The sequence below is a fragment of the Rhinolophus ferrumequinum genome, chromosome 25, assembly GCF_004115265.2.
Source record: "Rhinolophus ferrumequinum isolate MPI-CBG mRhiFer1 chromosome 25, mRhiFer1_v1.p, whole genome shotgun sequence".
NCBI lineage: Eukaryota > Metazoa > Chordata > Mammalia > Chiroptera > Rhinolophidae > Rhinolophus > Rhinolophus ferrumequinum.
This window is the reverse complement of record NC_046308.1, coordinates 10,786,178-10,812,487: the sequence shown is the minus strand read 5'-3', so window position 1 is coordinate 10,812,487 and position 26,310 is coordinate 10,786,178. Positions and strand designations below refer to the sequence as shown.

Below are 26,310 nucleotides of genomic sequence, written 5' to 3'. Positions count from 1 at the left end.
CTATGTATTAGGTAGATCTGCTACATCTCCCAGTCTTGGCAGCATGGCCTTATGTTGTAGGTGTCCTGTGAGGCCCAGTGGTGCAGTCTCCCTGTTCACCTGAACGGGTTGCTCCAGGCTTGTCCCTTGTGTGGGTTGTGTGTGCCCTCCTGTCATAGTTGAGCCTTGTTTGCTGTTGGCATGTCAGTGGGTGGGGTGACTTTCATGCTTACTAGCTCTGAGGGCTGACCATGACTACAGTGGACAAGTTATGCAGGGGCAGATCCCATGGAGCTAAAGTCACTTTAGCAGGTCTCTAGTGGCAACCAAGTCGTCTTGCAGGTGTGTCATTTGTGGAACTGGTTGGGTGGCATTCTGGTGTGGTCTGAAGTTTGTCACCGGGTGTGTTGATTCTGGAGCCTCTTAGGAAGGGCTTGGGTGCTGGCCAATATCAGCCACCGTTTGTGCCCAGCTTGGGGCTGCCTGGTGGATGCTACAAAATGATTTGTGGTTGGTTGTTGCTTGTGCTGAGCTTGGTGGTACTTGGGAGAGGCTATGCTGTGAATCAAGGCCAGCTGCCACTAGTTCTAGGCTTGGGACCCTTTGGTGGGCCACAATGTGACCTGGGGCCAGCTGCCACTTGTGCTGTGCTGGGCTTTGACTGCTTAGTTGAAGCTATGTTCCAAGCCAACACTGGCTGCAGCTAATGTCAAGCTTGGGGCCACCTGATGGGAGTTACAATGTAAGTTGATACTGGTCACCACTTGTGCCAGGCTTGGGGCTGCTTAGCAGAGGTATAGGGCATGCTGAGGTCAGCCACTGCTTGTCTGGGGTTTGTGGACTTTTGAGAGATTTTAGGGAAGTCTGCAGCATGAGCCAAGGTAGGCCGCTTGTGTGGGAAAGCTGCTGGAAGAAGTTGGATCCCAGCGCTCAAGTTGGGTAGGGTGGGCTCTCGGGGAATCCCTAGGGCAGGGTGAACATTGTTAGCCAGGTTGATGGACAGCAGAGATTTGACACCCACCTGAGCCTGCTGGCTGGGTGGGGATAGAGTTCAACAAAGGAACAATGGTGCCTGCCAGTGCTTCCATCCCTGGAGAGAGCAACTCCAACCCCTGCCCCTCCAGCAAATCTATTTGATTCAGTGCCTCTCCGTATGTCTCTGGCACTTTTCGAGCTGCTGCCCCAGCACTGGAGCTTAGAATGATTGTGTCTGTCAAGAGTAAGTCCACGCACATTCCCTTTAAGAGGAATGCCTGGGACTCTAGCAGCCCTCCAGACACAATCTCCACAATCTCTGCTGGTTTTCACAGCCAGATGTTATGGGGAATACTTTTTCCAGCACTGGTGCCCGGGGCTGAGGAGCTGTGTAGGACTGGGACCCTTTCGCTCCTCAGGGGGAACCTCCACAGCTGAGATATCCCTCCCAACTTTTAACAACTACACATGTGTGTGGGACCTGCTCGTTTGGCATCTCTGCCCCTCCCACCAGTTCTCCTGTGGCTTCTTCTGCATATCCTCAGATATAGGATTTCTGTTAGGCTAGACTTCAGGTGGTTCTCAAAGGTGATTGCTCTGTAATTTAGCTGTGGTTTTGATGTGGTCGTGAAAAGAGGCAGGCACAGTTTATTCCTACTCTGCCATCTTGACCACATGTACAACTGTCACTTTTAAAAGTAGCATGCTTTTTTTTTAATTGGTGAAACATACCATGAACATTTGACCAATCTGCTTTTGGTGTGGGTATTTAGGTTGAGTCCCGTTTTTAAGCTATTATAAAGAATTCAAAGGTGAACACATTTGTGTATTCATCGTTTTTTACCTGTTGGATTTATTTTTCAGGATAAATTCCTGCGGGGTCGAATTACTGAGCTTTTCAAGTACACTTTTTGTGATATAATATGCATATAGAAAAAAGTGCCTCACTCATAAGTGTACTACTGTTCCATGAACTTTCTGAGAACACATCAGTGTAACCTTTACTTGGATCAAGAAACACAATATTCCCAGTACCCAGAAGTCCCCTCATACCCCATTCAAATTACTGGCCCCCATCAAGGACAGCCACTATTCTGACTTTTTTTAAAAATTAAGACTTTGTTGTTGTTGTTGTTGTTGTTATTTTTATTATTATTGGGGCAGTGTTACGTTCACAGCAAAATTCAGGGGCAGGCCCAAATCTTTCCCATATACCTCCTTCCCCCACACATGGAGTCTCCCTCACGATCTACATGCCCTGCCAGAGTTTTGTTCTAATCTATGAACCTACACTGACATCATTGTCACCCAAAGTCCATAGTGTACATCCCTTTTTGGTGTTGGGCTTTCTGTGGGTTTGGACACATGTATATGGCATGTTCCATCATTATGGTACCATACAGAGTAGTCACAGCCCTAAAAATCCTCTGTGTCCCACCTGCTCATCCCTCACCCCTCAACGCCTGGCAACCACTGACCTTGTTACTGTCTCCATAATTTTGCCTCTTCCAGGATGTCATGTAGTTGGAATCATACACTATGGAGCCTTTCTATCCTGACGTCTAACGCTGTAGATGAGTTGTGCCTGCTTTTGAACTTTATGTAAATGGAAACCTAACGTGTGTGCCCTTTCGTGTCTGGCTTTGTTTGCTTGGCATTACGTTTTTGAAACTCACCCAAGTTATTGCACACATTGTTTGTTCATGTTTGTTGCTGTATACTATTCCATTATTTCACTATTCCACACTTTCACACTTTATCCTGCCGTCGCTGGGCATTTGGGTAGTTTCCAGCTTCGGGCTATTCAAATCTTACCGCCACAGGTATTCTCGTACACACCACAAGTACACGTTTCTGTTGGGTGTGTACCTAGGAGTGGAATTGCTAGGCCACCGGGTATCCAAATACCCTTGCTGACATACATGTGATATAAAATGGCCATATTTACTCCAGAAAGGTAATAATTGCTCCCGGTGGTGCCCTAACTTTTCTAAGTGTCAGTTTCTACGTCTGTAACATGGGGCTCTAACCCGCTCTCAGGATATCAAGAGGAAGAGACGCTAACGCACGGAGACAAGCACCAAGCACATAGCGAGCTCTCAGTACCCGTTAGCAGTCATAATGAATATTTTCTAGGTAACAACAGCCTCTTCAGAGGCTTGAGAATTCTGAGCTGCAGATTCTTAGAGATCACAGCTTGCGCCTGAGGCCGGAAGAAAAAAAAAAAATGGACACAAAGTTAGGTGAGCAATTGGCCTCAGAAATGAGCTCCCTCTGGAACAAGAGAAGGCACTTAGGGGACAGGAAATGCTGTGACGATGGTGGCGGGAGATAGCATTTCCCAGTCCAGCTCTTATTTGGAGAAACTTTACCCACACTGTATATAGTCCCCAGGAGCCAGACCTAGAGGCCTGGAACTCCAGGGTATTCTGGGAAACAGGCAACAGGTAGTGGTTAAGGGCAGACTTGGACTTGAGTCCCAGCTCTGCCATTTACTCGTCATGTGACCATGAGCACTCTCTGAACTGTGCTTTGCAAATTATGAAACAGAGAAAAAAGTATCTACTCACTTAGGTTTTGAGAATGAAGTGAGAAGGTGCATATACATGTTTAATATTGTGTTTCATAAAGTAAGCACTCGCGTGTAGGAACCCTTATAAAACCTGGAACCCACAAGGTCTGGCCTTAGCTGTGGAAGAAACATGGTCCACCAGCCAAAAATGGTAATTAAAAAGGAAAAAAAACCTCTTGTACTTACGTTTTCTCAGTTTTCAATTATGGGGGAGTCTAAATACATTGTTTACAGCAGCGGTTATCAAAATTCTGTTTCTTTCCCTTCCCCACTTCCCTGTCCTACCAGATTCCCCATACGTCTCTCACCACAGGGCTCCCAAGTCACTTCCAGCACCGACCTGAACCACTTTTGACCCTTTGCTACTCCTCTGTCTCTTAACAGGTGACTTCACAAAGCCCCTTCTCCATGAGGAAAGAACCCATCTTCAGGAGTGGAAGAGGAGAGAGTCAGACAAGCCGACATCTCTTTAGTGGGTTGGGGGAGGAGAAAGTGACCTGGCTCATGATTGTGCAGCCACACGAGCTGTTAATATTAGTCGTAGTTGTATTATTGCTAAGGGGATCAGAACTAACGACCCGGTGCTTCATCACCAGGATGAATGGGAAACCCTTTTTGGCTTCCCCATGCGGCGCTCGGGTTTGCCAGGTGGGAGATGGCATGAGAATGAATGGAAGGAGGAGGGTGGGAGTGAGGCAGAAGAGTGGCTCTAGCCCCCGCTGGTAGCTCCAAGTTCAGCGGTCAGTGATGTCTTTCCTTCTCTCATTTTCTTTCTTCCTCTTACTTTGCAGTCTCCTCAGACCAGATCGAGCAGCTCCACCGGAGGTTTAAGCAGCTGAGTGGAGACCAGCCGACTATTCGGTAAGATCGTCAGCAGGGTTTGGGCGCTGGCAGGTCCAGGGCTCTTGGGAATTTCTCCTTCCGTTATCTTTCCCTGACTGCAGAGTGACTCTGGGAGAACTCCTGGGTTGCCCATTTTCTGAGGCACACCGGCAGTTGTTTTAATTATTCTCGTCACTTCTAGGCAAGATGTTCTCAACTAAGAGAAAAAGAGGCACACCTCTTTGTACTGGAAACAGAAACGTACACCTAGAGTGAAGAGAAGGGGTGAACAGCTAGCCAGCCACCCTGGCCTTACCCTGCCTTCCTCAAATGGAACGTGCCTTGGAATCCCAGACACATATTGAGGACCTATTAAATGCCAGGATCTTGCCCATTGCTGGGCATCCAAAGATGAATAACTTGTGGTACAGCCCAGTTCAGGGGCTCCGATAGTGTCAGGAGTCCCCGTCTCTTCTTGACTCTGCTACCCCTGCGTTGTTAGCTCCAACCTTGGTGAAGATAGTGGGTGGCAGCCTCAGATTTCGGTCAAGGAAACTCGCCCTCCTTCATTGCGTTTTTAATGTTCATCTTTCAGGAGCTGTGCAGGTTACTTTTTTATGAGGAGGAATGCCTTGACCTCTGTTCCTTCTTCTAGGAGAGTGAGTTCAGTCTTAGATGGTGGTTGAGTTTTTTGGAATCAGGTTAGTGAGAGGTCCTACTCAGCGAGTGGATCCAAGTTGGTGAGGAAGCTTCAAGGTGAACCATAGCAAGCAGCGTTTCCAATATACAGTGAATACTGGTTCGACTGGAAACTTCCTAACAGATGTAGTTTCCTAAAATAAACATTCAAGGTCTCAAGGTTACAGTGTTGGCAGTTTGAAAAGAAACCTTACAAAAGTCCTTTTCCTTAGTCCACAGACTTAAATTTCAGTCAGTTTTATGGAAGCTGATATGTAAATATGTACTTTCTCTTGTCTTTCTAAGCAAAGATACGTTGTTAATCCATTGCACTATATTCTCAAAGCATCCATTTCCAGAGTTTAGGTTCTGGTGGTCTCAAGGTTCTTGCAGCCTCTGGTCTCAAGGCAGTTTTAAAGACAATCAGGACTTACACCTTTAAAGACAATTCAGGACTAAGCCCAGTGAAGAGGACAACGGAGCCCAGCAAAAGGTCACCTGGCTTCTCATTGGCTCTGATGGGGTCACATGACCGAGTCTGAACCAATCCCCATGACGGGCTAGAAATGCAAATTGTTTTTCCCAGGGCTGTGAGAGATTGGGGCTTGGTCATGAGCCAAGAGCAAGGATGGGGGTGGAGTGGTGTCTCAGGGCAAGTTGGGCCTTCCGGGGCCGAGGTCCAAGGAGGGGGTGCAGGGGGGAACACCTCAGCAGGGCACCTTGATGTCTAACCAGAGGTGACACCTTTGCATGCTAGATTTTGGAACATGAAGTGTCAAGGACATTATTCCTTCAGAAGTTCAAGGGCACTTGCTCTGTGCCAGGTGCTCAGTACCTGTTTGATGGACCTGACCGCCATGCAGCTCATAGTGGGGGATGTGTCAAGGCAGAGCCCACTTTCTCAAGGTAATTTTCTAGCACGCTGCGTCCCCAGCCCCGTAACAAGCCTCCTGGGCCTCCCGCTGTTATGGGTCTGTGGTCTATGGGTCTAGGCTGGTAAGCGGCTTCAGGTTCAAATTGCACATGTGTTTAATTTTCAGACTTGGGGGAAGCGGAAACAAAAACCCAGACTTGGGGAACAAGTCGTATTTGAATCTTCTGTATCACTGGCTGTGTGACTGTGGGTTAGTCGCTCCACTTCTCTGAGCTTGTCTCATCTGTCAAGTGCATCTCAAGTGAGCATGGTCATTTGGGATTGGATGTGAGCATTAAAGACAAGCGGGTGTGTGTAGGACGATCCCGCTCTGAGCTGGATTTGCTGAAATTTGGCAGACGGGCTGTCGTCATTCCACCCTTTCATGAGGCCGTGAGGATCCACCTTGAGATGCCCAAGTATATTATTGCTGGGGTGGGAGAGGAGGTGGGGAGAACACCTGCTGTGAGAAGAGGAGGCTGCGGTGCCGTTGGAGGCCCCTCCCACTTTGGGGTTCTAGCATCTGAACCTCAAATTGTCTAGAAACCCCCCCAGGGGCCTTTGCAAAGACTTACTGAAATGGTGTGCTCCATACTGATTCTTCCCAATTTACGTAGTGTGCACACAAATAACCCGGGAATCTTGCTAACATGCAGGTTTGGCTTCAGTGGGTCTGGGGTGGGGTCTGAGACTCTGCATTTCTAACAGTCACAACTGCTGTAAGTCCCTTGACTGCACTGAGTCGAAAGGCACAGCACCTGGAGCGTAGTAAGAGCTGCTTCGTTGCTGTTCCCCACCAGCCAGGCTAAACGCCACCCTGGCCTCAGCCGTCTGTCTGTCTGCTCTCCTCAAACCCGTAGCCTCCTGCCTTTTCACACATCGGTCTTGACTAAATCCAACACATCTGTTGGGTCTCAGCAGGAAAGTCTGTCCTGACCCTCCACCCCAGACCTGGTCAGCACCCCTGACAGGCTGTCAAGGCCCCTTTCCGTTTCCTCTGTAGCGGTTACGGCATGTGTCGTCATATCGGGTGTCTGAAACATCTGTTTCTGCCTCCCCGACTGGACAGTGAATGCAAACGTGTGCATGGGTGACCTGGGAACCTTGTTAAAACGCAGGTTTTGATTCAGTCTGGAGTGGGCCCCGGCACTCTGCATTCCTAACTGGTGTGAGTGGGTTCTGGTCAGGTTGGCCTCATGCAGCACCAAGGACGCCCAGTAGGCTCTCCAGGCGTGGGTGGGTGGGGGCTGCACCCCCGCAGGTGCACGGCGGCCCATCGCAGGCTCCTGCCTCCCCCTCCTCATGGCTGGGCCAGGGCTGGAGAACGGGAGCCGCTGGCTCTGCCCACCCACCCTCACTCTGTCTGCCCCGTTCCTGCACACCCCCACCCCCACCCGGGACCGCCGTATGTACCGCCCTTTCCACACCTGCCCTCTCCAAGCCCTGAGTGTGTCTGTCTGGACCCAGTGAGCAGCTCCTGCTCCCCAGCCCTCAGGCGCTCCCCGTGCCCTCAAGGTCGTGTCCATGCTCTTCAGCTGGGACCCACCCAGGTCTTCAGATGCTCACCTCTTCGCTGAAATCTCAGTGTAGACATCACCTCTTCCAAGATACCCCTCCTGACCCCTGCACTCCCACAGCCTCCTCTGGGGGTACCCATTCCAACATTTACAGCTCAGATCGCACCTGCCCTCCTTCTAGCCACCTCCCCTAACAGACTGTTGGCCCTTGGGGGCAGGGCAGGAGCTAGGTCTTTTTCCCTGGCCCTAGTACTGAGTCGGGGGCTTGTAACTGAGTAGCTACTACGGGAATATTTGGCTGAATGAATGAATGAAGCAAAGGAGTGAGGAACAAGTGAGTATAATGACCAGGAAGTCCTTCATATCATCCAAAAGCATGGGGTAGCTGAGACCCATTACTAATGGTATTTCCTTCATTGGGTTTACACATTCCCAGGAAAAGAATTTATCTGGGGCCCCCGGCACGTAGGAACTGTCCACAAATGCAAGCTATTATTTAATCATGTTTTGTGTGCTGCCCGGCTGGAGCATGTTACTTCAGTCTTATAACACCCCACAGGAAGTAGTGGTAGGAACACCTGTTCTCCCCGTTTTGCAGACAGGAAAGGCTCAGAGAGGCCACACAGCTGGTCTGGGTCACAGCTCATAAGTTGGAGGGGTTGGGATTTGAACCCAGTGCTGGGAAGCTGGGGGCATTGCCTTGACATGCCAGTGGACCTCAGTCTCCCCGCTTTGCCATCTGAGGACTCTGGGGAGGGGGCGTGTAGTTCTCATCAGTGCAGCCCCTGCTGGGAGGTCAGCTGCACGCTGTGACAGCCAGCTGACGCCTGTCGGAAGGACGTGGACTGACCACAGGTCTTATGCAAACAGGCCTGCAGGAAGGGCCTCCTCCCTGTCTCCCGGAACTGGTTTGCCTAATTCTCACCCGCCCTCTGGGGCCTGGGGTAGGGAGATGGGGCAGCTTTTCAGGCACCCTGGGCTTTCCTGTCCATCCTCCCAGGGCAGAAGGAATGAGCAGCCGTGGACTGTGATCTGGTCCCCAGTGCTGTTCCCACTCTGCCAGGGGTTTCCTGAGTGACCCCAGGCCAGGCCTTCACTCTCTCTGATCACCGGTCACATTCAGGGGGCCTGGGTCATGCTGGGGTTTTGGAGCAGGAAATGGATTCATTTCTTTAGCGTTTGGAAGCTGGCTGGGTTAGGGGGACGTTTGCCCCATAAGAAAGTTGTTGACTAGGGTCCCCCAGAGTGGCCCCCAGCACCCCAGTTCCCTCGCACCCTCCCTCTCAGAGGAGCAAGGTGCCCGAGAGCATATTAGGACCCCACAGGGGAGTTTTTGAATATCTCAAGTGCAGAAGGCTCTTGAAAGTGACCTGCAGGCTTTGTACATACTAAGATTTGTAAGTTGCATTTAAAAGCTTAACAAAGAATTGGGATTCGGAATTTGTGACTTTTATAAATTGAATATAGCTTTAAAAAAAAATCTCACAGGGTGAAAACTGCCAAAACTGATTTTCATTTTAACCCGCAATTTCCTACCCTTGTTCGGTCAGGTAACCGCTCTTTCTGAGAATCTTGTAAGGACGATCAGGGGTGGGTTTCCCCTGAGGTCTTTAAAGCCAGGGCCTCAGGGTCCCCTCTGCATGGGTTCCTTGTGGCCCAGCACCTGATTTTAAAAAAATTCATAGTGCTGCATTCTTTTTCTTTAAGAGAGCCCCCCAAATTATATATGTTTCAGGGCCCCCAAAACCTGAATCCACCCTGACCACAAAGCGCTGAGATCTGAGGTCTCTTGGGGGAATGCTTGCATAGACAAAGGCCATCTGACACATTTACTGTGCAGAGACGTCTGTCCTCAAAGGATTTCCTTCTGACAAAGGGGCCCCTCGGTACACAAACCCATTAAAAGGTACTAATTGTGGAGAAAAGGCAAGAATGGCTTCTTGCACTTGTTCTGTCTTTCATTGGGCCCTTTAACTGGTGACTTAAAAAGAACATTTTACTTCCCGATAGCGCCCTGGCAGGCTCACCCACGCCCAAAATTAGACGGTGGAATATTTCAAACATAGAGATGCAGGCCGGGAGGAGGCCTGATTAGATAGGGCTACGTGTTACAGAAACATTTTTAGGCTCGTCAAGCCACCCCGTATGGAGTGATTCCTGGGATAACACAACCACAGATGTGCATGTCCGGGAAGAAGAAGGAAGCGGTGTTCGTGGCTCATGGCCACCAAAGGGCAGAGCAGAGTTCTGACAGGCCACCCCCAGCGCCCAGCAGAATGTCATCCCCCCAAGGCCTGTGTTGTGTCCCTCTGCACCTCCCATTGCTTTGTGGAGTCAGAGGTTAGCGCACGGGCCGTGAGTGTTATGGGAGCCCGAGCTGAGTGGTGACATGTGCCAGGCCCTGGGCTAAATGCACGGTCTTGAGGTTCTCGGAACCCCTCTGAAGGTCACACCACTACCCCACTTACATGAAGGGCTCACCGCAGAGCTGGCTGACAGACAAGCTGGAGCCCCAACCTGCTGCGATCACGATCACAGTCATCTTTTTCTCCAAATCCAGTCACTTGTTAACCCAGCCACTTTGCTTTTCACCTGTCAAATGGCTAGAAATGTGCGGCTTTATTTAGAAGGACTCACAACAGGGAGAGTTGAGGCCCTGTCTAGATCACCAGGCTGTTTCACTGTTAGTGTTTAATGCGTTCCAAAAGTGAACGAGTCCTCCCGTGAAAGCCTCAGCTCGAGTGCTGCACATTTATTTAAAGAAGAAAAACCGACAGTCACTTGTAAAGCTGCCCAGGAAGCAGTGGGTGTGTATGCACTGTCAGGACTGTCACACCTGCTCAGGAGGGTGTGGGGGCAGGTATGGCAAGGAGGCAGCAAAGTCAGTTTGGTGTGAAAAGGTGCTAAGATGTCCCTGAAGCAGGAAGACGCTTTTTCAATGGTCTTAGATTTATTAGCAAGAACACACATACCATTTCTTTACAAAGATTCTTTCCCCAGAGTTAAGCCTGGCTCAGTCCTTGCTTTTAAAAGCAGGCGGTAAGGGCCTTCGTGGCAGGTTCTAGCTCTGATGTGGTGAGTGAAAGTGAGGCTCCCCCCGCCCCTTGTGGGGGGCTTCTGTTCTAGGGTTGTGTGTGTTTTGGGGTGGGGGGGTGGGGCCAGAATGGTGACTAGCAGAGAAGCAAGTTCATTATATATCATGATAAAGAAACAGGGGCCAGTGAGGGACCACCGTGGGGGGAAGGGCCTTGGAATAGGTGGTCAGTGAATATGCCTCTGAGGCGGGCACGTAGCGCTGAGAGCAGAATGGAGAGAAGGAGCCGGGATGTGGAGAGAAGAGGGAAGGGAGCTCAGAGCAGAGGGGACTGCAAGTGCACAGGCGGGAGAGGGGACCGAGCCTTGTCAGCCAGAGTGGTGACAGGACAACTGGAGAGTCGGGGGCAGATCACAGAGGGTTGTCTTGGCCATAACAAGGACTTGAGATAAAATACTCATTCATGGTTAGAGATGCCACCTGGATGTTAATTCCCAAACTCCTGCCTCGGCCAGGACATCACCTCTGAACTCCAGACTCGTAGCAACTACCCAACCAGTTGATGTCCAGAAGGCATCTCCCACTTACTGTCCTCCCAGACGTCCCAGTAGGGCGGCCTTCATCTCCTACTGGGGTTATGGCAGGAGCCTCTGTCCGGGGGCCCCCTGCTTCTGTGCCCACAGCCCCACCTATGGTACTGACACAGTAGTGTCCCGGATCCTGTTAAAATGGCACTTCTCTGCTCAGAACGTCCCACCTTGCCAAGAAAAATAAAGTCGGGGCCACCGACAGCACTGCGTGTCCGCAGGTCCCTGTGCGAGGGGCCCGCTACCCCTCTGACCGTCTGCTGTTTGCTCCAGCCACGCGGATGTTCTTGTTGTTCCCGCCTCAGAGCTCTAGCATACACTGTTCCATCTGTCTAGAATGCTTTTCCCTGCAGCAGAGTTTCCATTGGCACTTGGGGCTGGAGACTTCTGGGAGAGCGGGGGGTGCAGTCAGGTAAGTGTGTGGGGTTCAGCAGCATCCCTGGCCCCCACCCACCAGATGCCAGCGGCACCCACTCCCAGTATAACAACTCAAAATGCCTCCCGACATCACCAAGTGTCCCCCCCGGGGTTGAGGACTCTGCTCACGGGTCACCTTCGCCACGAAGTCTTTCCTGACCGCCCCACGGAGACTTTGAGCAGCTCCCTGCAGTCCCTTGTCCCGTCCCTGCTCAGCTGGCCTGCAGTGTGCTTGCCGCTGCCTGAGACACCCCGTTCTCCATGTCTAGGACCCCAGGAGGGATATGTCTGTCCCGTTCGCTGCTGAAGCCAGCACCAGCGCTGTGCCGCGCACGTGGAAGGTGCTGCAATACTTGTCGCTCCCTCCGTCATAATTGACTGGTGTTGGGAGGACCACCGGGCTCAGGCATGAGCAGTTATGAGGGGAAGAGAACATGTGTGAGGAGAGGAGTGGCCGGAGGAATGCCGCCCCCGCTTTTGAAAGAGACATTTACCGGGGGGCTGGGGGCCTGGGGGGGCCCGGCTCTCTTGCCAGCAATTTTTGTGCAGAAGCGTGTGGGTGGGAGAACCGTCTGGTGAGGTGAGGGAGGGCATTCCTAGGATTGAAGTCAAGAAGCCAGTGCTTCTCAAACATTAACGAGCACACGAATCTCCTGGGGATCGTGTTCAAAGGCGGGTTCAGAGGAAGCAGATCTGGGGCCGACCACGACTGCATTTCTCGCCCAGGTAATGCTGCTGGTCCCGGGAACACACTGAGCAGCTCACCATCGCCTGGGAAGGCACATGCTAAATGAGACGCAGTCCCTCCTTTACGAGCCCCTATGGGGCCCCAGTGTCCCCACTGTTTAATATCCCACCACCCCGTGTGGGAAACGTCAAAAGTGAACCAATGAGTGCAGGGGGGTCGGCCTGTGTTGCAAAGACCCCAGTGGCTTTCTCGGTGCTGCAGGGGACTCTGGACCAGCGGAGAGCAGGGAGTCTGCAGTTCTAGGCTGAGAACGTGTGACCTCTGTGTCAACTCCGGCGTCAGGGGTCCCTGGTGGTGGTGGTGGTGGTGGTGGTGGTGGTGGTGGTGGTGTGTGGCGGGGGAGGGGCGCCAGCCCCAAGCCCAAAACCCGAAGAGAGAACTTTGCAGTTGAGCTGAACCTCAAAGCCGCTGGAAACCAACCCACACCGTGAGGCTTGAGGAAGAGCCGGGCCTGCCCTCTGTGGATTTTTTTAGTCTTGTCCTTCCCTTGCAGGCCGGATGCTTGTCTAGCCCTCTTTCTGAGTCCCGGATGGGGCCTCTGGGGGCTGGGTGAGAACAGATGCCCCACGAAGATCACTGTCATTCTCTCTCTCTTTAAAACTGTACAACCAGAAGGAAGTAGCGAGTACGAGGAAGTGCTCGGCGCAGTCAGAACCGGAGTCGAAGCTCCTCTACTAGCTGTGTGACTGTGGCTTCGTCCCCACACCTCTCTGGACCTCATTTTCTCGCCTCTACCCTGGGGATCGTGGGCACATGTGGGCGATTAAACGTGGTAGGGCACTTAGCACAGCTGGGCACAGAGAAAGCCCTTGGGGTGTGAGAGGGAAACTGCGAAACCCCAGGGCTCCAGCTCCTGGGGAAGGCGTGGAAGCTGTGTGTCTCTGGAGCCCTTGTGGGTGAACCTCCCTTGCTGGCCACCGAGTCGGCTCTGGCCTGACAGCAGTCACCTGTTCCCATGGCTCAGATACCTTCCTCTGAGCAGGTCTAACCAGCCCAGTGGCACCTGAGGGGCAGGTGGGGAGGAAAGAAAATAAGACCGAAACCAACTTTTATGGAATGTTGAACGGCGGCTAGCCTTTCCCAGGCTCTGGACGCAAGGCCTGAGCCCAACTTTTTGGGAAGGGAGGTTGGCAAATAGTTAGGAGTGTCCCTGAGGACCAGCCGGCCGGTCCTGACGCTCATGCGTAATTGCTGTCGCCGGGGCTTCTGCGTGCCCCCTAAGTCAGTTGGTATCATTCTCAGGAGTAGGAAGTTTCTCCACCTCCCTGCCTCGGTTTCCCCATCTTTATGATGGAGATAAATTCCTACCTTATAGGATAATAATGTAAAGCTCTTAGAACAGGACCTGACAGCTTGGGCGTACATAGAGGGTTACAGCTATTATTATTATTATTATTATTATTATTATTTTAAAATCGAGAGCTCACAGTCAGGCAGTATGCTAAGTATCTTACGGGCATTTATCTATATTATATTATTTATCTCTACTATATTATTATATTACGGGAGAATTAGCCATCATCCCGACTCATTGAATCATCTCATTAACCCCGTGATATTACCCGGGTATTTCCACTGCGCCCATTTTACAGGTGAGAAATCCAGAGACGTGGCTGTGGCTCGCCCGGTGCCTGGTCAGCGGCAGAGCTTAACCAGCCCCGGGTGTGCTTGCCTTCACATCCCTTCCGATAGGAGAGGAGGAAACTGAGGCTGGGAAAGGGTTAGCAGGAGCCATGGCTCCCTGGCCAAAGAAAGCCAGAGAGGGCTTGAGGTCTCATGGGCTCACGAGGCTCATAGCAGCCGGTTGCTTCCTTTCTGTTCTCCCAACATTCCCTCTCAAGCTCCACGTGGCGCCTTTAACTCCACTGGTTCCCGTCCAGGGGGCCCGGGCATTCTGTCTGTTTCCTCCTGTGTTATGAGGAGAAAGCGGGGGGAATGGCTGGGCCGGGCTAGTGCCGTGGGGAGAATGCCAGGCACAGAGAAAAGTGACAGGTGACAGTGAGATGGCCTTGCACAGACTGAACACACCAGGACCCCACACCCAGACCATTCTGGGACCCCCAGACCCCGTCACGCTCCCTCCTAGTCCCCATCCCCGAGGAGAATTAGCCATTATCCCGACTCCCAGCTTTTGCAGTGTCCTCAGTTTTTGTCATCGGTTAAATGTCATCGGTTTTTGTTTTTCCCATAAGTGGAGTCGTCATGCAGGGGTTTTTGTTTTGTTTTGTTTTGTTTTTCAAAGATTTTAGGGAACTATTTTGACAGCTTTATTGAGACGTCATTCACATATTATACAATTCACCCATTTTAAGTATACAGTTAATCTTAGAACATTTTTGTCACCACCCCCAAAAGAAATGCTGTATTTATTAGCCGTCAGCCCCAGTCCCTGGCAAACACCGATTTGCTTTCTGTCTCCATGAAGTTCCCTGTGGACATTGGGTATAAGCTGAGTCATAGAATATGTGGTCACATAATACGTGACTTTCGGTTCCCAGCTGCTTTCACTTAGCGTGATGTTTTCCAAGTGCATCTGTACGCTGACAGCTGTGGCACCTGTCAGTACTGACAGCTGTGGCACCTGTCAGTACTGCGTTCCTCTTTATGGCCGAGTAATATTCGATCACTTCAGGCCACCTGTTCTGAGTGTGCCCCCTTCTTCAGAACTGGGCTCTCATGAATCTAAAATGTGGGGGTCCACTGACGCCGGCTCCTGAGTTTTGCCAGGGCCGAAAGCAAGCCAAGCTGAGAGTGCTGGGTAAGAGAGAGCCCGGAAGAAGCACAGGAGGCAGGGAACACAGAGGTTGTCCAGGCCTGGGGCTGGGTCCTCTCTGTAAGGTGGAGGCAGGATAGGAGCCAGCCCTGTGTTTATGGAACCTTTCAACTCAAACAGGGCTGAATTCTCCGTGTATGTGCCACTTCCGCCCTCCCAGCATGGATTTCTTCTAGTTCTGAGTCCTGACTCTGAGGCATATCCCACCCCTGGACATTCTTGTTTAAAGTAGCTGATATCCTTCTACTTCCCTGCCTGGGCGTGCCTCCTTGTTCCCCGCGATTACCGGCCTGTGCCCTGGGTCTCTTCCAAGGCCACTGCCCATAGAAGTCCACAGAGCAGAAGAAAAAAAGTAAGCAGGAAGCAGATTCTGAGAACAAAGGACGGCCTTATGTGGGAAGGTCAGGTAGGTGAGAGACGTACCTGCCTCCCTGTCAGCAAATCCATAGCCTCAAGGCCCCACCAACACCTGTGCCCAGAGTGTTTGAGTCACCTTTCCTGTCCCAAGTCAGCATCTTTATTAATTTTTTTATCAGTTTTGCTGAAACAAAATTCACACAGTCTTCAGCTCACCCATTAAAATGTATAATTCAGTGGCGTTTAGTATTTCCACAAAGTTAAGCATCCAGCACCAGTCAATTTGTAGACATTTTCGTCATCCCCCAAAGAAACCTGTACCCTAAGCTATCACTCCCCCAACCCCCCCCAGCCCCCCGTAACCACTAATCTACTTTCAGTCTCTATGGGTTTCCCTATTCTGGACACTTCACATAAATGAAATCATCTTACGTAGCCTTTTGTGTCTGGCTTCTTTCAGGTAGCATCATGTTTTCAGGTTTCATCTGTGTTGCAGAATTTATCCGTATTTCATTCCTTTTTATGGATGAACCATATACCATTGTATGGATAGACTCCATTTTATTTATCTATTTATCAGTTGACAGACATCTGGGGTGTTTCCACTTTATGGCAGGTATGAATAACGCTGCTATGGACGTTCATGCACACGTTTTTACATAGACACACGTTTTCATTTCTCTTGGGTATTCACCTAGAAGTCGAATCACCGAGTCACATGGTAACTACATTTCACCCGTTGGTGACCTGCCAGACTGTTTTCCAAATCTCCAAGCCAGCAACCTGCTGCTCTGATTCCACAATGGCCAAAGCAAGGTTTCCCTACCTGGGGGCTACGATGGGCCTCCGTGGTCTTTGACCCCTTGGAATGGGATGCAATTGTTGTGTCTTTGCATTTTCCTGCAGGTGAATTTCCAGGACATTTATCGGATTCCCCGAAGCATCTTTGAGCCCCCAAACCTCCCTGTTCCTTCCAGTCCAAAGGTTAGAGGAGAAGGCAGCTCAGGGCAGCCGATTCCAGTCGGGTCTCTAAGCTCTGAACTCTTCTCGTGGGGCCTGCTAGGGATAAAAAAAATAATAATACAGCCCGACAAGTGGTGAAGGTGCCGTCTGACATCTGCTTTCTTTCCTCCCCCTTTTCCCGGTGCTTCTCCTTCCTGGAACCCAGCAAGGAGAACTTCAACAATGTCCCGGATCTGGAGCTCAACCCCATCCGATCCAAAATCATCCGTGCCTTCTTCGACAACAGGTGGGTCCTCGTCCTGGAGCCGTCTGATGACCGTTGACTTTGTCCTTCTGGGAGCATTTTGCCCTTGTAATTTCTCACAACCCCTTTGTGCTCAGAACACCCCCTCGAGCTGGTGCAGAGAAGAGGAGGGGTCTGTGCTGGGTAGGAGCTATGAGCACAGACTTGGGTCAGACAGGTCTGATTTCGTAGCTGGGTCTTTTGGGCAGCTCACTCAATCCCTCTAGGCCTTTGTATCAGTTAGCTGTGGCTGCGTAACAAATGATCACAAAACTTAGCAGTTTAAAACAATGATTATTTATTATCTCACCGTTTCTGTAGATCAGGGATCTGGGTGCAAACTATTTGGGTTCTCGGGCTCAGGGTCAGCTGGGGCTGCAGTCATCTGAAGGCTCGACGGGGGAAGCTGTGCCTCCAAGCTCACTCATGTGGCTATTGGCAGATGGCATCTCAGGGACCTCCCCATGGGGCTACTCACACATGGCAGCTGCTGGCTTCCCTCAGGGTGAGACGTCTGAATGAGAGAGAGGGAGAGAGATTGGGCAGTGAAGGTGGAAGCCACTGTCTTTTTGTAACCTACTCTCACGAGGGATATTCCATCACTTCTGCTGTGTTCTCTTCATTAGAAGTGAGTCACTAGGTCACCCCACTCTTGAAAAGGGGACTGAGCAGAAGCGTGACTACCAGGAGGCAGGGATCCTTGGGGGCCATCTTGGAGGCTGCTTCAGTTTCCTTATTTATTGAATGGAGGTAATAACAGCATCTGCCTCGTGGGGTTGCTGTGAGGGTACACTGAGATAATGCTTACGGAAGCACTAGGTTAGCTATCATTATGCGCATCTCCCTGGCTTACAGACAGGGAAACTGAGGCACAGAGTGGTGGTGCACTTTGGTCAGTGCCCTAGAGCTGGGGCTCAGACCAGAGCTCATGCCACCAAATGACCAGGGTTGTTGGAGTTGAAAGACTCATGTGACCGGAGGAGGCACTGAATCTGAGGTTCTGTCAGGCGGCAGGGGTGGGTACGCCCTCCCCAGGCCTGACACCCTATATCTGCAGAGATCGCTGACACACAGGGAGAACGGGCAGAAAGAGGAAGGAAGGGAGTGGGACCGTGATGGCCATAAGATGGGTGAGGACTTCCCTGACCCGTTTCAAGTTGTGTGAGCCTGAACTACTCGACCGTGATTGTGCCAGGGGTAGGGGGGCCGGTGCAAGGCTCTGAGCCTTCCTGAGCCTCAACTACTCATAGATGGGCATGGAGTCCCCAGGCTGACCCAGAAGATGCAGAGTCCTGCAGGGCCTGTGGGGGAGACCTGAGGAGAGAGTGACCAGGAGTTAACTAGGCAAAGCAGAGAGAAAAGGTGCTTCAAGAGAATAGAACTGCACGTGCAAAGGCCCAGAGGTACAGCTAGTCTGAGGGGCAGAGAGGCCTGGCTGGAGTACAGAGAGGCCGGGCATCGTGAGAGGTGTGGGGAGGGCAGGGCTGCATCACGCCACCCCTAGACCAGCAAGAGGGGTCTTAACTTCAACCAGGCAGCAGCAGTGGAGGGCACTGATGGGTTTTAAGGTACGGTGTGGAGCGTGAATCAGGTTTGTGTTTTGCAGAGGTGACGTCACTGTGGCTGCCAGAGGGCTGTAGGGGACAGAGGCCGGGGGTGGGGCTGTCGTGGTTCCCTAGGCTGGAGGCAGGGCTGCTGAGTGGAGGTGGTGAACAATGGGTGGCTTTGAGACACCTGGGGAGGTGACAGAGCCAGGACCCCAGCAATCTTCATGGCAAATGGTCACATTTGCCAAAGGCAGAAGGTATGAAGTCGCACAGTCAGTGGTGAAGATGGGAGAAGAATTCTGCACCCCCCACCCTCACCTCCTTTTTAATCCTGGTTCTTCCTGAGGTGCCCTCTTTGGTGGGCAGTGGGCCAGTGCAGGAGGGGAGAGAAGGGAGGTGCCAGGGCGGGAGACACAGCCCTTGGTGTGGAGCTGACATAGGCTGTTGGGGACAAGAGTTGGAGGCATCACAAGAAGAAGGTCAAGAGTGACCAGAGCCTGGGAGGCGCCTGATGTGAGAAGCGTGTGTGTACCTGTGTGTGGATGGCGTGTTTCCAAAAGGCTCCTTGGGAGTTCTGACAAGGAGGCGAGGGAGGCCCTCCGAGGGGTGCCGGAGACTTTCAAGAAATACCAGTCTCAGCTTTGCTTCCCCAGCCCCTCCGGGAACAGAACAGTGAGCCCCGGAGCTTGTCTCGGAGGCAGTTTGAGCAGCATCTGTCCCCATGTCCAGGAGCTCCATGCCTTCTTTACAGGATCATCGGAAAGTTAAGGACGAGACAGTTTTGTGCTAAGTTGGCATCTTTGCAAACACAGTTGAGAGCTGCCCTGTTCTTGAGCGGGGTGGCAGATTTGAATGGAGCCCCCATTCTTCCATCCACTGACCCTGGCCTTGGGTGCCCCACTTAGGAAATAGGAGTGGAGAGCAGGTGGGTCTGGCTGCAGGTGCTGGGTCTGGGTTTCCTCAGCTTATGTACTCTCGTTGCCTTTAGAGACCATGATGTTCATCTGTGTGGACCTCCCAGGGGCACTAGGAGGGGAAGGGACCCCTTCCTCAGAATCGGGTCCTGATGGCGAAGGTGCCTGGGTCTCGACCTTCTCTGAGAAGGACAGCCCGCTGTCCCCAGGCCGGTCCCGTTTCCCTGGAGCTAATCTTACGCCCTGCAGCTTTAGCCACTTGGGAAGGACCAGTGAGCCAACCTCACTCAATAAGAAGTGCCTGCAAGGGGCCCGATAATTCCAGGGGCTATTTTTATGCCCTGTACATTTGCTCTGTACCCCTGAGATTATTAAGAATCCGTCGGGAGGAGCAGTGGGAAGCTTGATAAAAGATTAAGGGGGAGAATTAGAAAAAGGCTCAAAGACTGGGCTTCCTGAGTCTGGGGGGAAGATCTCGTGTCCTCTCTCAGATTTGTAGGTTCACAATCCACCGTCCCTATTCCAGGCTTAGAATCTACCTCTTTCTGGAAAATCTCCTGGAACGGAATATTGGGGAGTAGCGAGATCTGTGAAGCGTGAAGTGCACGCTTCGGGGGTAGTTGGTATCAAAGAGAGTAGATGGGCCCTAAAGACAGAACCATATAGTCTTTTAAACAGAGGAACAGTCATGACCTGGGTGGGACCCAAGTAAATATTAAGTGCTAACCCTAAACGATGAGTCATCCCGGGCCAGCTGGAGAACTGCCCCTTTGCAAGGACGTGCAATGAGGGTGGGGCACCCTCAGCCTGTCAGCCTGATGGCAACCTGCCCCTTTGCCATCAGACTGAGGCGTTGGAAGCCAGTCAGTGGTGAGGGTTTGGCGGCGGTGGGTCAGGAGGCTGTGTTGGGGTGGGGTCGTCTCCAAGCTGTTGTCTCAACACCTATCCTGTGCCAGGACTTGCCAGGCGTGTTCCTCATGCACGTTTGCTGAGCACCCACTGTGTGACCCAGCGTTGTGTACGCTCCCCCGAGCCCTGCCTGGAACACGAGCCCTTTCTTGCCCCTTCAGAAAAGCACACAGATAGGGACAACCTCAAACCTGCCCTGATTTAAAAAAAATCACACAAAAAAACCCTGAAATCATTGATGGACTTCACACACTTGGGTAGTAAACAAACAAATTACTCGGAGCTACTTGCTGCTGATCACAGCACTAGAGTGTCAAACAGCTGGTAGAGAGCAAGAGTCGGCAAGCTTTTTCTGTAAAAGGGCCAGAGAATAAATATTTTAGGCTATGCGGGTCACGTGGTCTCTGTCACAAGTGCTCGACAGCCTCTGTAGCAGGAAAGCCGCCACAGATGATACGTAAATGAGTGGGCGTGGCTGTGTGCCAATAAAACTTTAATTACGGACTCTGAAATGTGAATTTCATGTAATTGGCACTTGTCATGAAATGCTGTTATTCTTTTGGGTTCTTTTTCCCCCCTAAATATTTTTCAACCATTTAAAAACAAAAATCGGTGGCAGGCGGGATATGTGTGGCCCATGGGCTGCAGTTTGCCGACCCCAATCTAAAGGAAAAGGTCAGGAGATGGACCTCAGAGAGTTACTAGGTTGCATGGTACCTCGGTTTCCCCATGTATGAGCGCCCACCTCTGTGCACCGTCCCACACACCCAGGCAGCCCTGCATCCCAGCCCTCACCAAGGGCTGGGCAGTGGTCTGTGTCCTCCCAGCCCTGGGGCGATGAGCTCTGGGAGGGCCACCAGGGGCTGGGCTGAACCTCTCGGGTCCCCGGTGTCCCCAAGAGCTGGTCATTGTGGAACAGAACCCAAGGCTAGCACAGCCATTGTGGGCAAATTGTGTGTCCAGAAGGGCTGAGTTCTCTGAGCTGTTGGCAGTGAAAGGAGGAGATCCAGGTAATGCATTTCCAACACCCCCTCGCTGCTCCCAAAGGAACCTGCGCAAGGGGCCCAGCGGCCTGGCCGACGAGATCAACTTCGAGGACTTTCTGACCATCATGGCCTACTTCCAGCCCATCGACACCACCATGGACGAGGACCAGGTGCAGCTGTGCCGCCGAGAGAAGCTGCGATGTGCGTGCCCCTCCCCGTTTGGCAGCTGGAGGGTGGGGAGGGCCGAGGACACCAGCCCCACCCCTTGGGAGGTCAGTCCCAGGGACACCCCTTGCGCAGGTCGCCGTGGGCGTCTCTCTCCTCCAGAGTCGTCCCATGGGGGCCTCCTCAGGGACACCCCTCAGCAGCTAGTGGTTTTCTGGGAACGGAAGGGGGCTGCGGGCGATGTGAGAAGTACAAGGCCCTTGCTTCAAACATCTGGCTTCTGGACGAAGCAGCTGTGCGACCTTGAACCGGAATGTGAGGGTACCGATTGTGAACCCAGGGCTGGTTTCCAGGCTCGATGAGATGACACAGGCAGAGTCCTTGCCACACAGGACGTGTTCCCTGAAAGCGTGTTTCTTCCCTCGTCCACGAACTGCCGCGGTGCGCAGGTTCCCAGATGGCCTGTGCGGGGCCCTGGGGGACCTGTCCCGGTAGCGCCTCCTCCTGCCTCTGGTCCGTGGAGTGCGCTTGGCTGGGACCCAGGCCGGCCAGGGTGGCCGGCGTCCCATCTCCCTTACCCTGGACTTTCCCATGACTGCTGACTTCCCTCTCTACCCCACCCCGAGGCAGACTGGTCAGCAGGAGAATGGAAACAGGGGGGCTGGGCTGCATTTAGCTCTGGACTGGGTACGTGAGGGCTGGTGGGAACTGCCCCAGCTGGGTGTCCCAAGGCCTCCAGACCAAGGGAGGGCCAGGTCTGGGGTCATGGGAGCCGTGGAATCAGACAGACTCGGGTCCAAACCCCTGGTTTCCTCTTCCTTAACAAGGTGGCTATGAGCAAACGCCTTAACTTCTCCGAGTTTCGACAGCCTAGTCTGAGAAATGGGCTCATAGGGTCACGTGAGGGTGAGAGGAAAGGATGTTGGCTGCACTTTGCACAGTGCAGGGCCTCTGGTCAGTGCTGGACAAATCAGGGCAGGGGACTTCATGAGCTTGAGGCTCCCTGAGGCCGAGCCGAGGGGCAGAGAGGATGCTTCTGCTGGTGGTGAGGTACTGGTGATGACAACAAAGGAACAAAGTGGATGTCACCAAGAGTGGAATGACCTGAGGAGGTGCTAACGTCCCTCATGCCTGTTAGGGACAGCTTAGATCAGCCAGGGTGCTAGGATACAGGCAGTGGGGCTCAGGACCTGCCACAGGGCCAAGACGACAGCCACCCTGTGGGTTCCATCAGGAACAATACTGTGAAATAACACTGATTTAGCATCATGGCAACAATACTGCCCTCTGTGTTTGCAGTGTGCCCGGCATTCTGGGCCCTTACCCACCAGCTGTCACTCACAGATCCCTTACCGTACCATGTAGAGGACATGTTGTTATTCCCATTTTATAGATGGTAAAACCGAGGCTCAGAGAAGTTAGGTCATTTGCCCAAGGTCACCTACCAGGAAGTGGTCTGTCTGCCCCATGGCCTTTGCCTGTGACCCTTGTGGTTTTGGCTTTTAGGTTTCTCTATTGGGGGTCTGTTGCTCAGTTTGAGATAGATTTCCGAGTGGGGAAGGTTGGGGGACCAGGCTCCCCTTCTACCTCTCTGACTGAGCCCCTCTCCCCACTGCCGTCCCCCAGTTCTGTTCCACATGTATGACTCGGACAGCGATGGCCGCATCACCCTGGAAGAATATCGAAATGTAAAGTATGCTCCTTGCCCGGCCAGGGCTCCTGGCGCCTCCCCGCCCTGCGGCCCAGATGGAGGCCCACGATCACCTTGTCTCTGCCCTGCTGGCAGGTGGTGGAGGAGCTGCTCTCCGGAAACCCACACATTGAGAAGGAGTCGGCTCGCACCATCGCCGACGGGGCCATGATGGAGGCAGCCAGCGTCTGCGTGGGGCAGATGGTGAGCTCCCTCCTGGGGGGATCCCAGAACCCTACCCTCTACCTCCCCTGCTGACTTGGTCATAGTCTGTCCCTGGAAGGCCTCACAGGACAGAGCACAGCTGTCCTGCTCGCCACTGTCACCGGGCCTGGCACAGAGCAGTGCTCAGACACCCTCACTGCTTTCCTGACCCGTGTAGAGACCGCCGGAAATCCCGACCCCTGGAGAACTGTGCCAGGCAGGGCAGGCCGGGCTTTGGGGCCTATAGACCAGGTGTATAGCCTCCTGGGCCCATGGGCAGCACCTGGCACTGTGGCAGGCCTGGTCAGCGTACGGCACGGGCTCACTTTACTTATTAATGAGTGACTCGGAGGGGATTTGTGACCTCAAGCCAGGGTCGGCAGGGAGCTCTGCTTTGGGCTGCCTGGTCTGGGGTCCTGAGGAGGCAAGGTGGGGCGGTGCATGTGGATGAAACAGAGAAGGGCTCAGCTTTCAGAGCTTGCAGGCTGTGGAGGGGTGATCCCCCCTCCCTCCCCGGCTGCCCCAGAAGAGATGTAAGAAGGTTAGAGCAGAGACACTTCAGAGATGACCACCGTTACTCAGGCCGAGCAGGGGTAGAGCTGGGATAGGGGAGGAAGGCAGGGGGTACCGCTCGGGCATAAGCACAAGTGCTGGACACATCGTGAGGCTTGTCAGGGTCACGCTGGTGTAGAAACAGTCGGTCATCTCAACTGCTGGGCTGGCCCGGCCTGTGCTGAACCTGGGCACGTTAGAGCGGGGTTTCTCCACCTGGCACTACTGACATGTGGGGCCAGAGAGCTGTCGGGTGGGGGGCGCATCCTGGACACTGGAGGGTGTGGAGCGGCATCCCTGGCCTCCCCCACTAGATGCCAGCCGCACCTCCCAGGTGGCGACAACCAAAAATGTTTCCAGACGTCAGAGGGGAGGGGCAGAATCATCCCCAGTGAAGAACCGCTGAACCAGAGGGTCGGAAATAAATGCTAAATGGTAACTGGACTTTGACTGTCTAAGCCAGGGATGTCCAAACTTTTTTCAACGTTTTTCACCAAGGGCCATATACGGTGAAATACACAAACAGCAGGGCCACTCACTCGAGGTGAAGTACGTATTGCCTCACCTGGTTTATTAAATAAACTAAATATATTTTTGGAATTTGCTGTGGGCCAATAAAAACTGGATTGCGGGCCACAGTTTAGACACCTCTGGTCTAAGCAGTCAGTCACCAGCAGTGTTCACTATTGTCGGGCGTGTAGAGGTACCTGCCGGTCCTCTCCGGAGGCTCCGGGCAGGCCAGGTGTCCCCATGTCCTTGCTCCTCTTGTAGGGTGATCATGCACGCACTACACCACCGTGTTTCCCCGAAAATAAGACCTAGCCAGACCATCAGCTCTAATGCGTCTTTTGGAGCAAAAATTAATATAAGACCTGGTCTTATTTTAATATATAAGACCGGGTATAATAATATAATATAATATAATTTATAATTAATATAATATATAAGACCAGGTCTTATATAATACGATATATATAAGAACTGGTCTTATATTATAGTAAAATAAGACCAAGTCTTATATTAATTTTTGCTCCAAAAGACGCATTAGAGCTGATGGTCCAGGTAGGTCTTATTTTCGGGGAAACATGGTAGGTACCTCACATATATCACTTTATAGATTTTCAGCGTGGTTTTACTGGTGGGGAAACCAAGGCTCAGAGATGGAAACACTTTTCTGGAGTTCAAGGATGGTGATCTTTACTGTGCTTGATGGACATCCTCTTGTAGGGTGGGGTCCAGCCCGGCAAGGCCTTGACACAGCAGCTCTGAGCCCCCAGGGACCTGTGGCAGGCATGGGACTGTCTCAGGGGACTTTGTCCCCTGAGGGTTTCGGGTGCACCCCCCCTGAGGCCGTCCTCTCTTCTTTGCTCCTGTGTATTGAAAGTACACCTCTATTCCTTTGGGTTCACCACAGCCTGCGTAGAGGGGTGATTTCCTGCTGGAACTTGCCATTTATGGCCCAAGCCTGTCACTCGGGGTCATGGCAGGCCGGGGCCTGCCCCTAGGGGTGGAGACTGTGGTCATTTTCTGGCCTGCATTTTATCTGTCTGCTTCTTGAGCCCAGGAGGAGGTTGCTGGCTTTGGTGAAACCACCCCACTCAGCAAATTAACTATTGCAGAAAGGGCTGGTGACCTCGGTAGGGAGCGCAGGGATCCCTGCCGGTTGTCGAGCCAAATTCCCATTTGATTTAATTACACTCGCCTTCTTTAAATTGCTCCCCGTCCCACTCCAGTTTCAATTGGCGACAGTTTTCTTAATTTGCTGTAGTAAAATTGTTGGCAGCTGGCAGCTGCTGCGCTGCATAAATTCTGCAGAGCCTCAGAAGTGGAGGCATTTCAGAGCCGATGCCGGCTTCCCGGCTGTGTGTCCCGAGCGGCTGTCTTTACTTATGGATCCTCTGTGTGCTCTTAAAGTATTTTCTCGTGTTGTCGTCGGCCCAAGAAACAGATGATCTCTGTGCACACACGGGCGAGAGGTGAGGGGCGGCCATGTCAGTTCAGTACCACCTGGCCTCTGAGGACGCTAAACATTTCTGCCCGTGCCACCCACCACAAAGGATCCATCACCTCTGCCCGCCCCCGCCCCCTTTAATGGACTTCCAAAGCCAGTTATTGACTGGGGCAATGATTTCTTTCTAGAGTACTCTGGAAAGTCTTTGGCTTGAGGTGGGGACTGCTTGGCTGGGGTGTCAGCCTGGGGTGCTTCCCTGAACCCCTCTGCCTTCCTTCCTTAAACCAGGCACCCATCCTCCAGCCCTGAGCTCGGGCCAGTGGAGCTTTGTCTGTAATTATCTCTCCTTGTTGCCCTGGGAACCTGGTGTTGTCCGCAGGGAGAGGGCCTCCCCTTCTCCCAGTACCCACGGGCTGGCAGGGCAGGGAGCCTTAGGAACAGGGCTGGCCCAGGTATCTGAGAACTGATTGCATTTATAAAATTCAAAAATATTGATTTGTGTTCTGTATTTTTTAAAAAAAAGTAGCAAAAGGAAACCACAGCGGGTGGAGAATCCTGTCACGCACTTGGTGGGAGCTCTGCTGCTCCAGCTGGACAAGCAGCCTCGTCTCTGTGTCCCTCAGTGGCCGTCCCTGTAAACCAGGTGTAAGAACAGGGCCCAGGCGGGAGCCTGTTGTGGGGTCCCATCAGTCAGTGGTAATGTTAATAATATTTGTGAGGCCCCGGGGACAGTGCCTGGCACGCAGCAAACACCTCAAGAGTGCCTGCTGTTTC

At 52.5% G+C, this 26,310-nt stretch overlaps 1 protein-coding gene across 3 annotated transcripts in view; it reads left to right on the top strand.

Annotated features, from left to right (window-relative positions):
* Positions 1–26,310, top strand: part of TESC (tescalcin) — a 47,970-nt gene that overhangs the window by 18,011 nt on the left and 3,649 nt on the right. For 2 of the 3 annotated variants that reach the window (XM_033098406.1, XM_033098405.1), the window contains exons 2-6: positions 4,318–4,387; positions 16,541–16,621; positions 21,036–21,175; positions 22,766–22,827; positions 22,926–23,033. In XM_033098406.1, coding sequence (XP_032954297.1) covers positions 4,318–4,387; positions 16,541–16,621; positions 21,036–21,175; positions 22,766–22,827; positions 22,926–23,033 — 461 coding nt within the window. Of the gene's footprint in view, positions 1–4,317; positions 4,388–16,540; positions 16,622–21,035; positions 21,247–22,765; positions 22,828–22,925; positions 23,034–26,310 lie in introns of all 3 variants that reach the window. The other variant, XR_004422128.1, reaches the window with a different exon arrangement.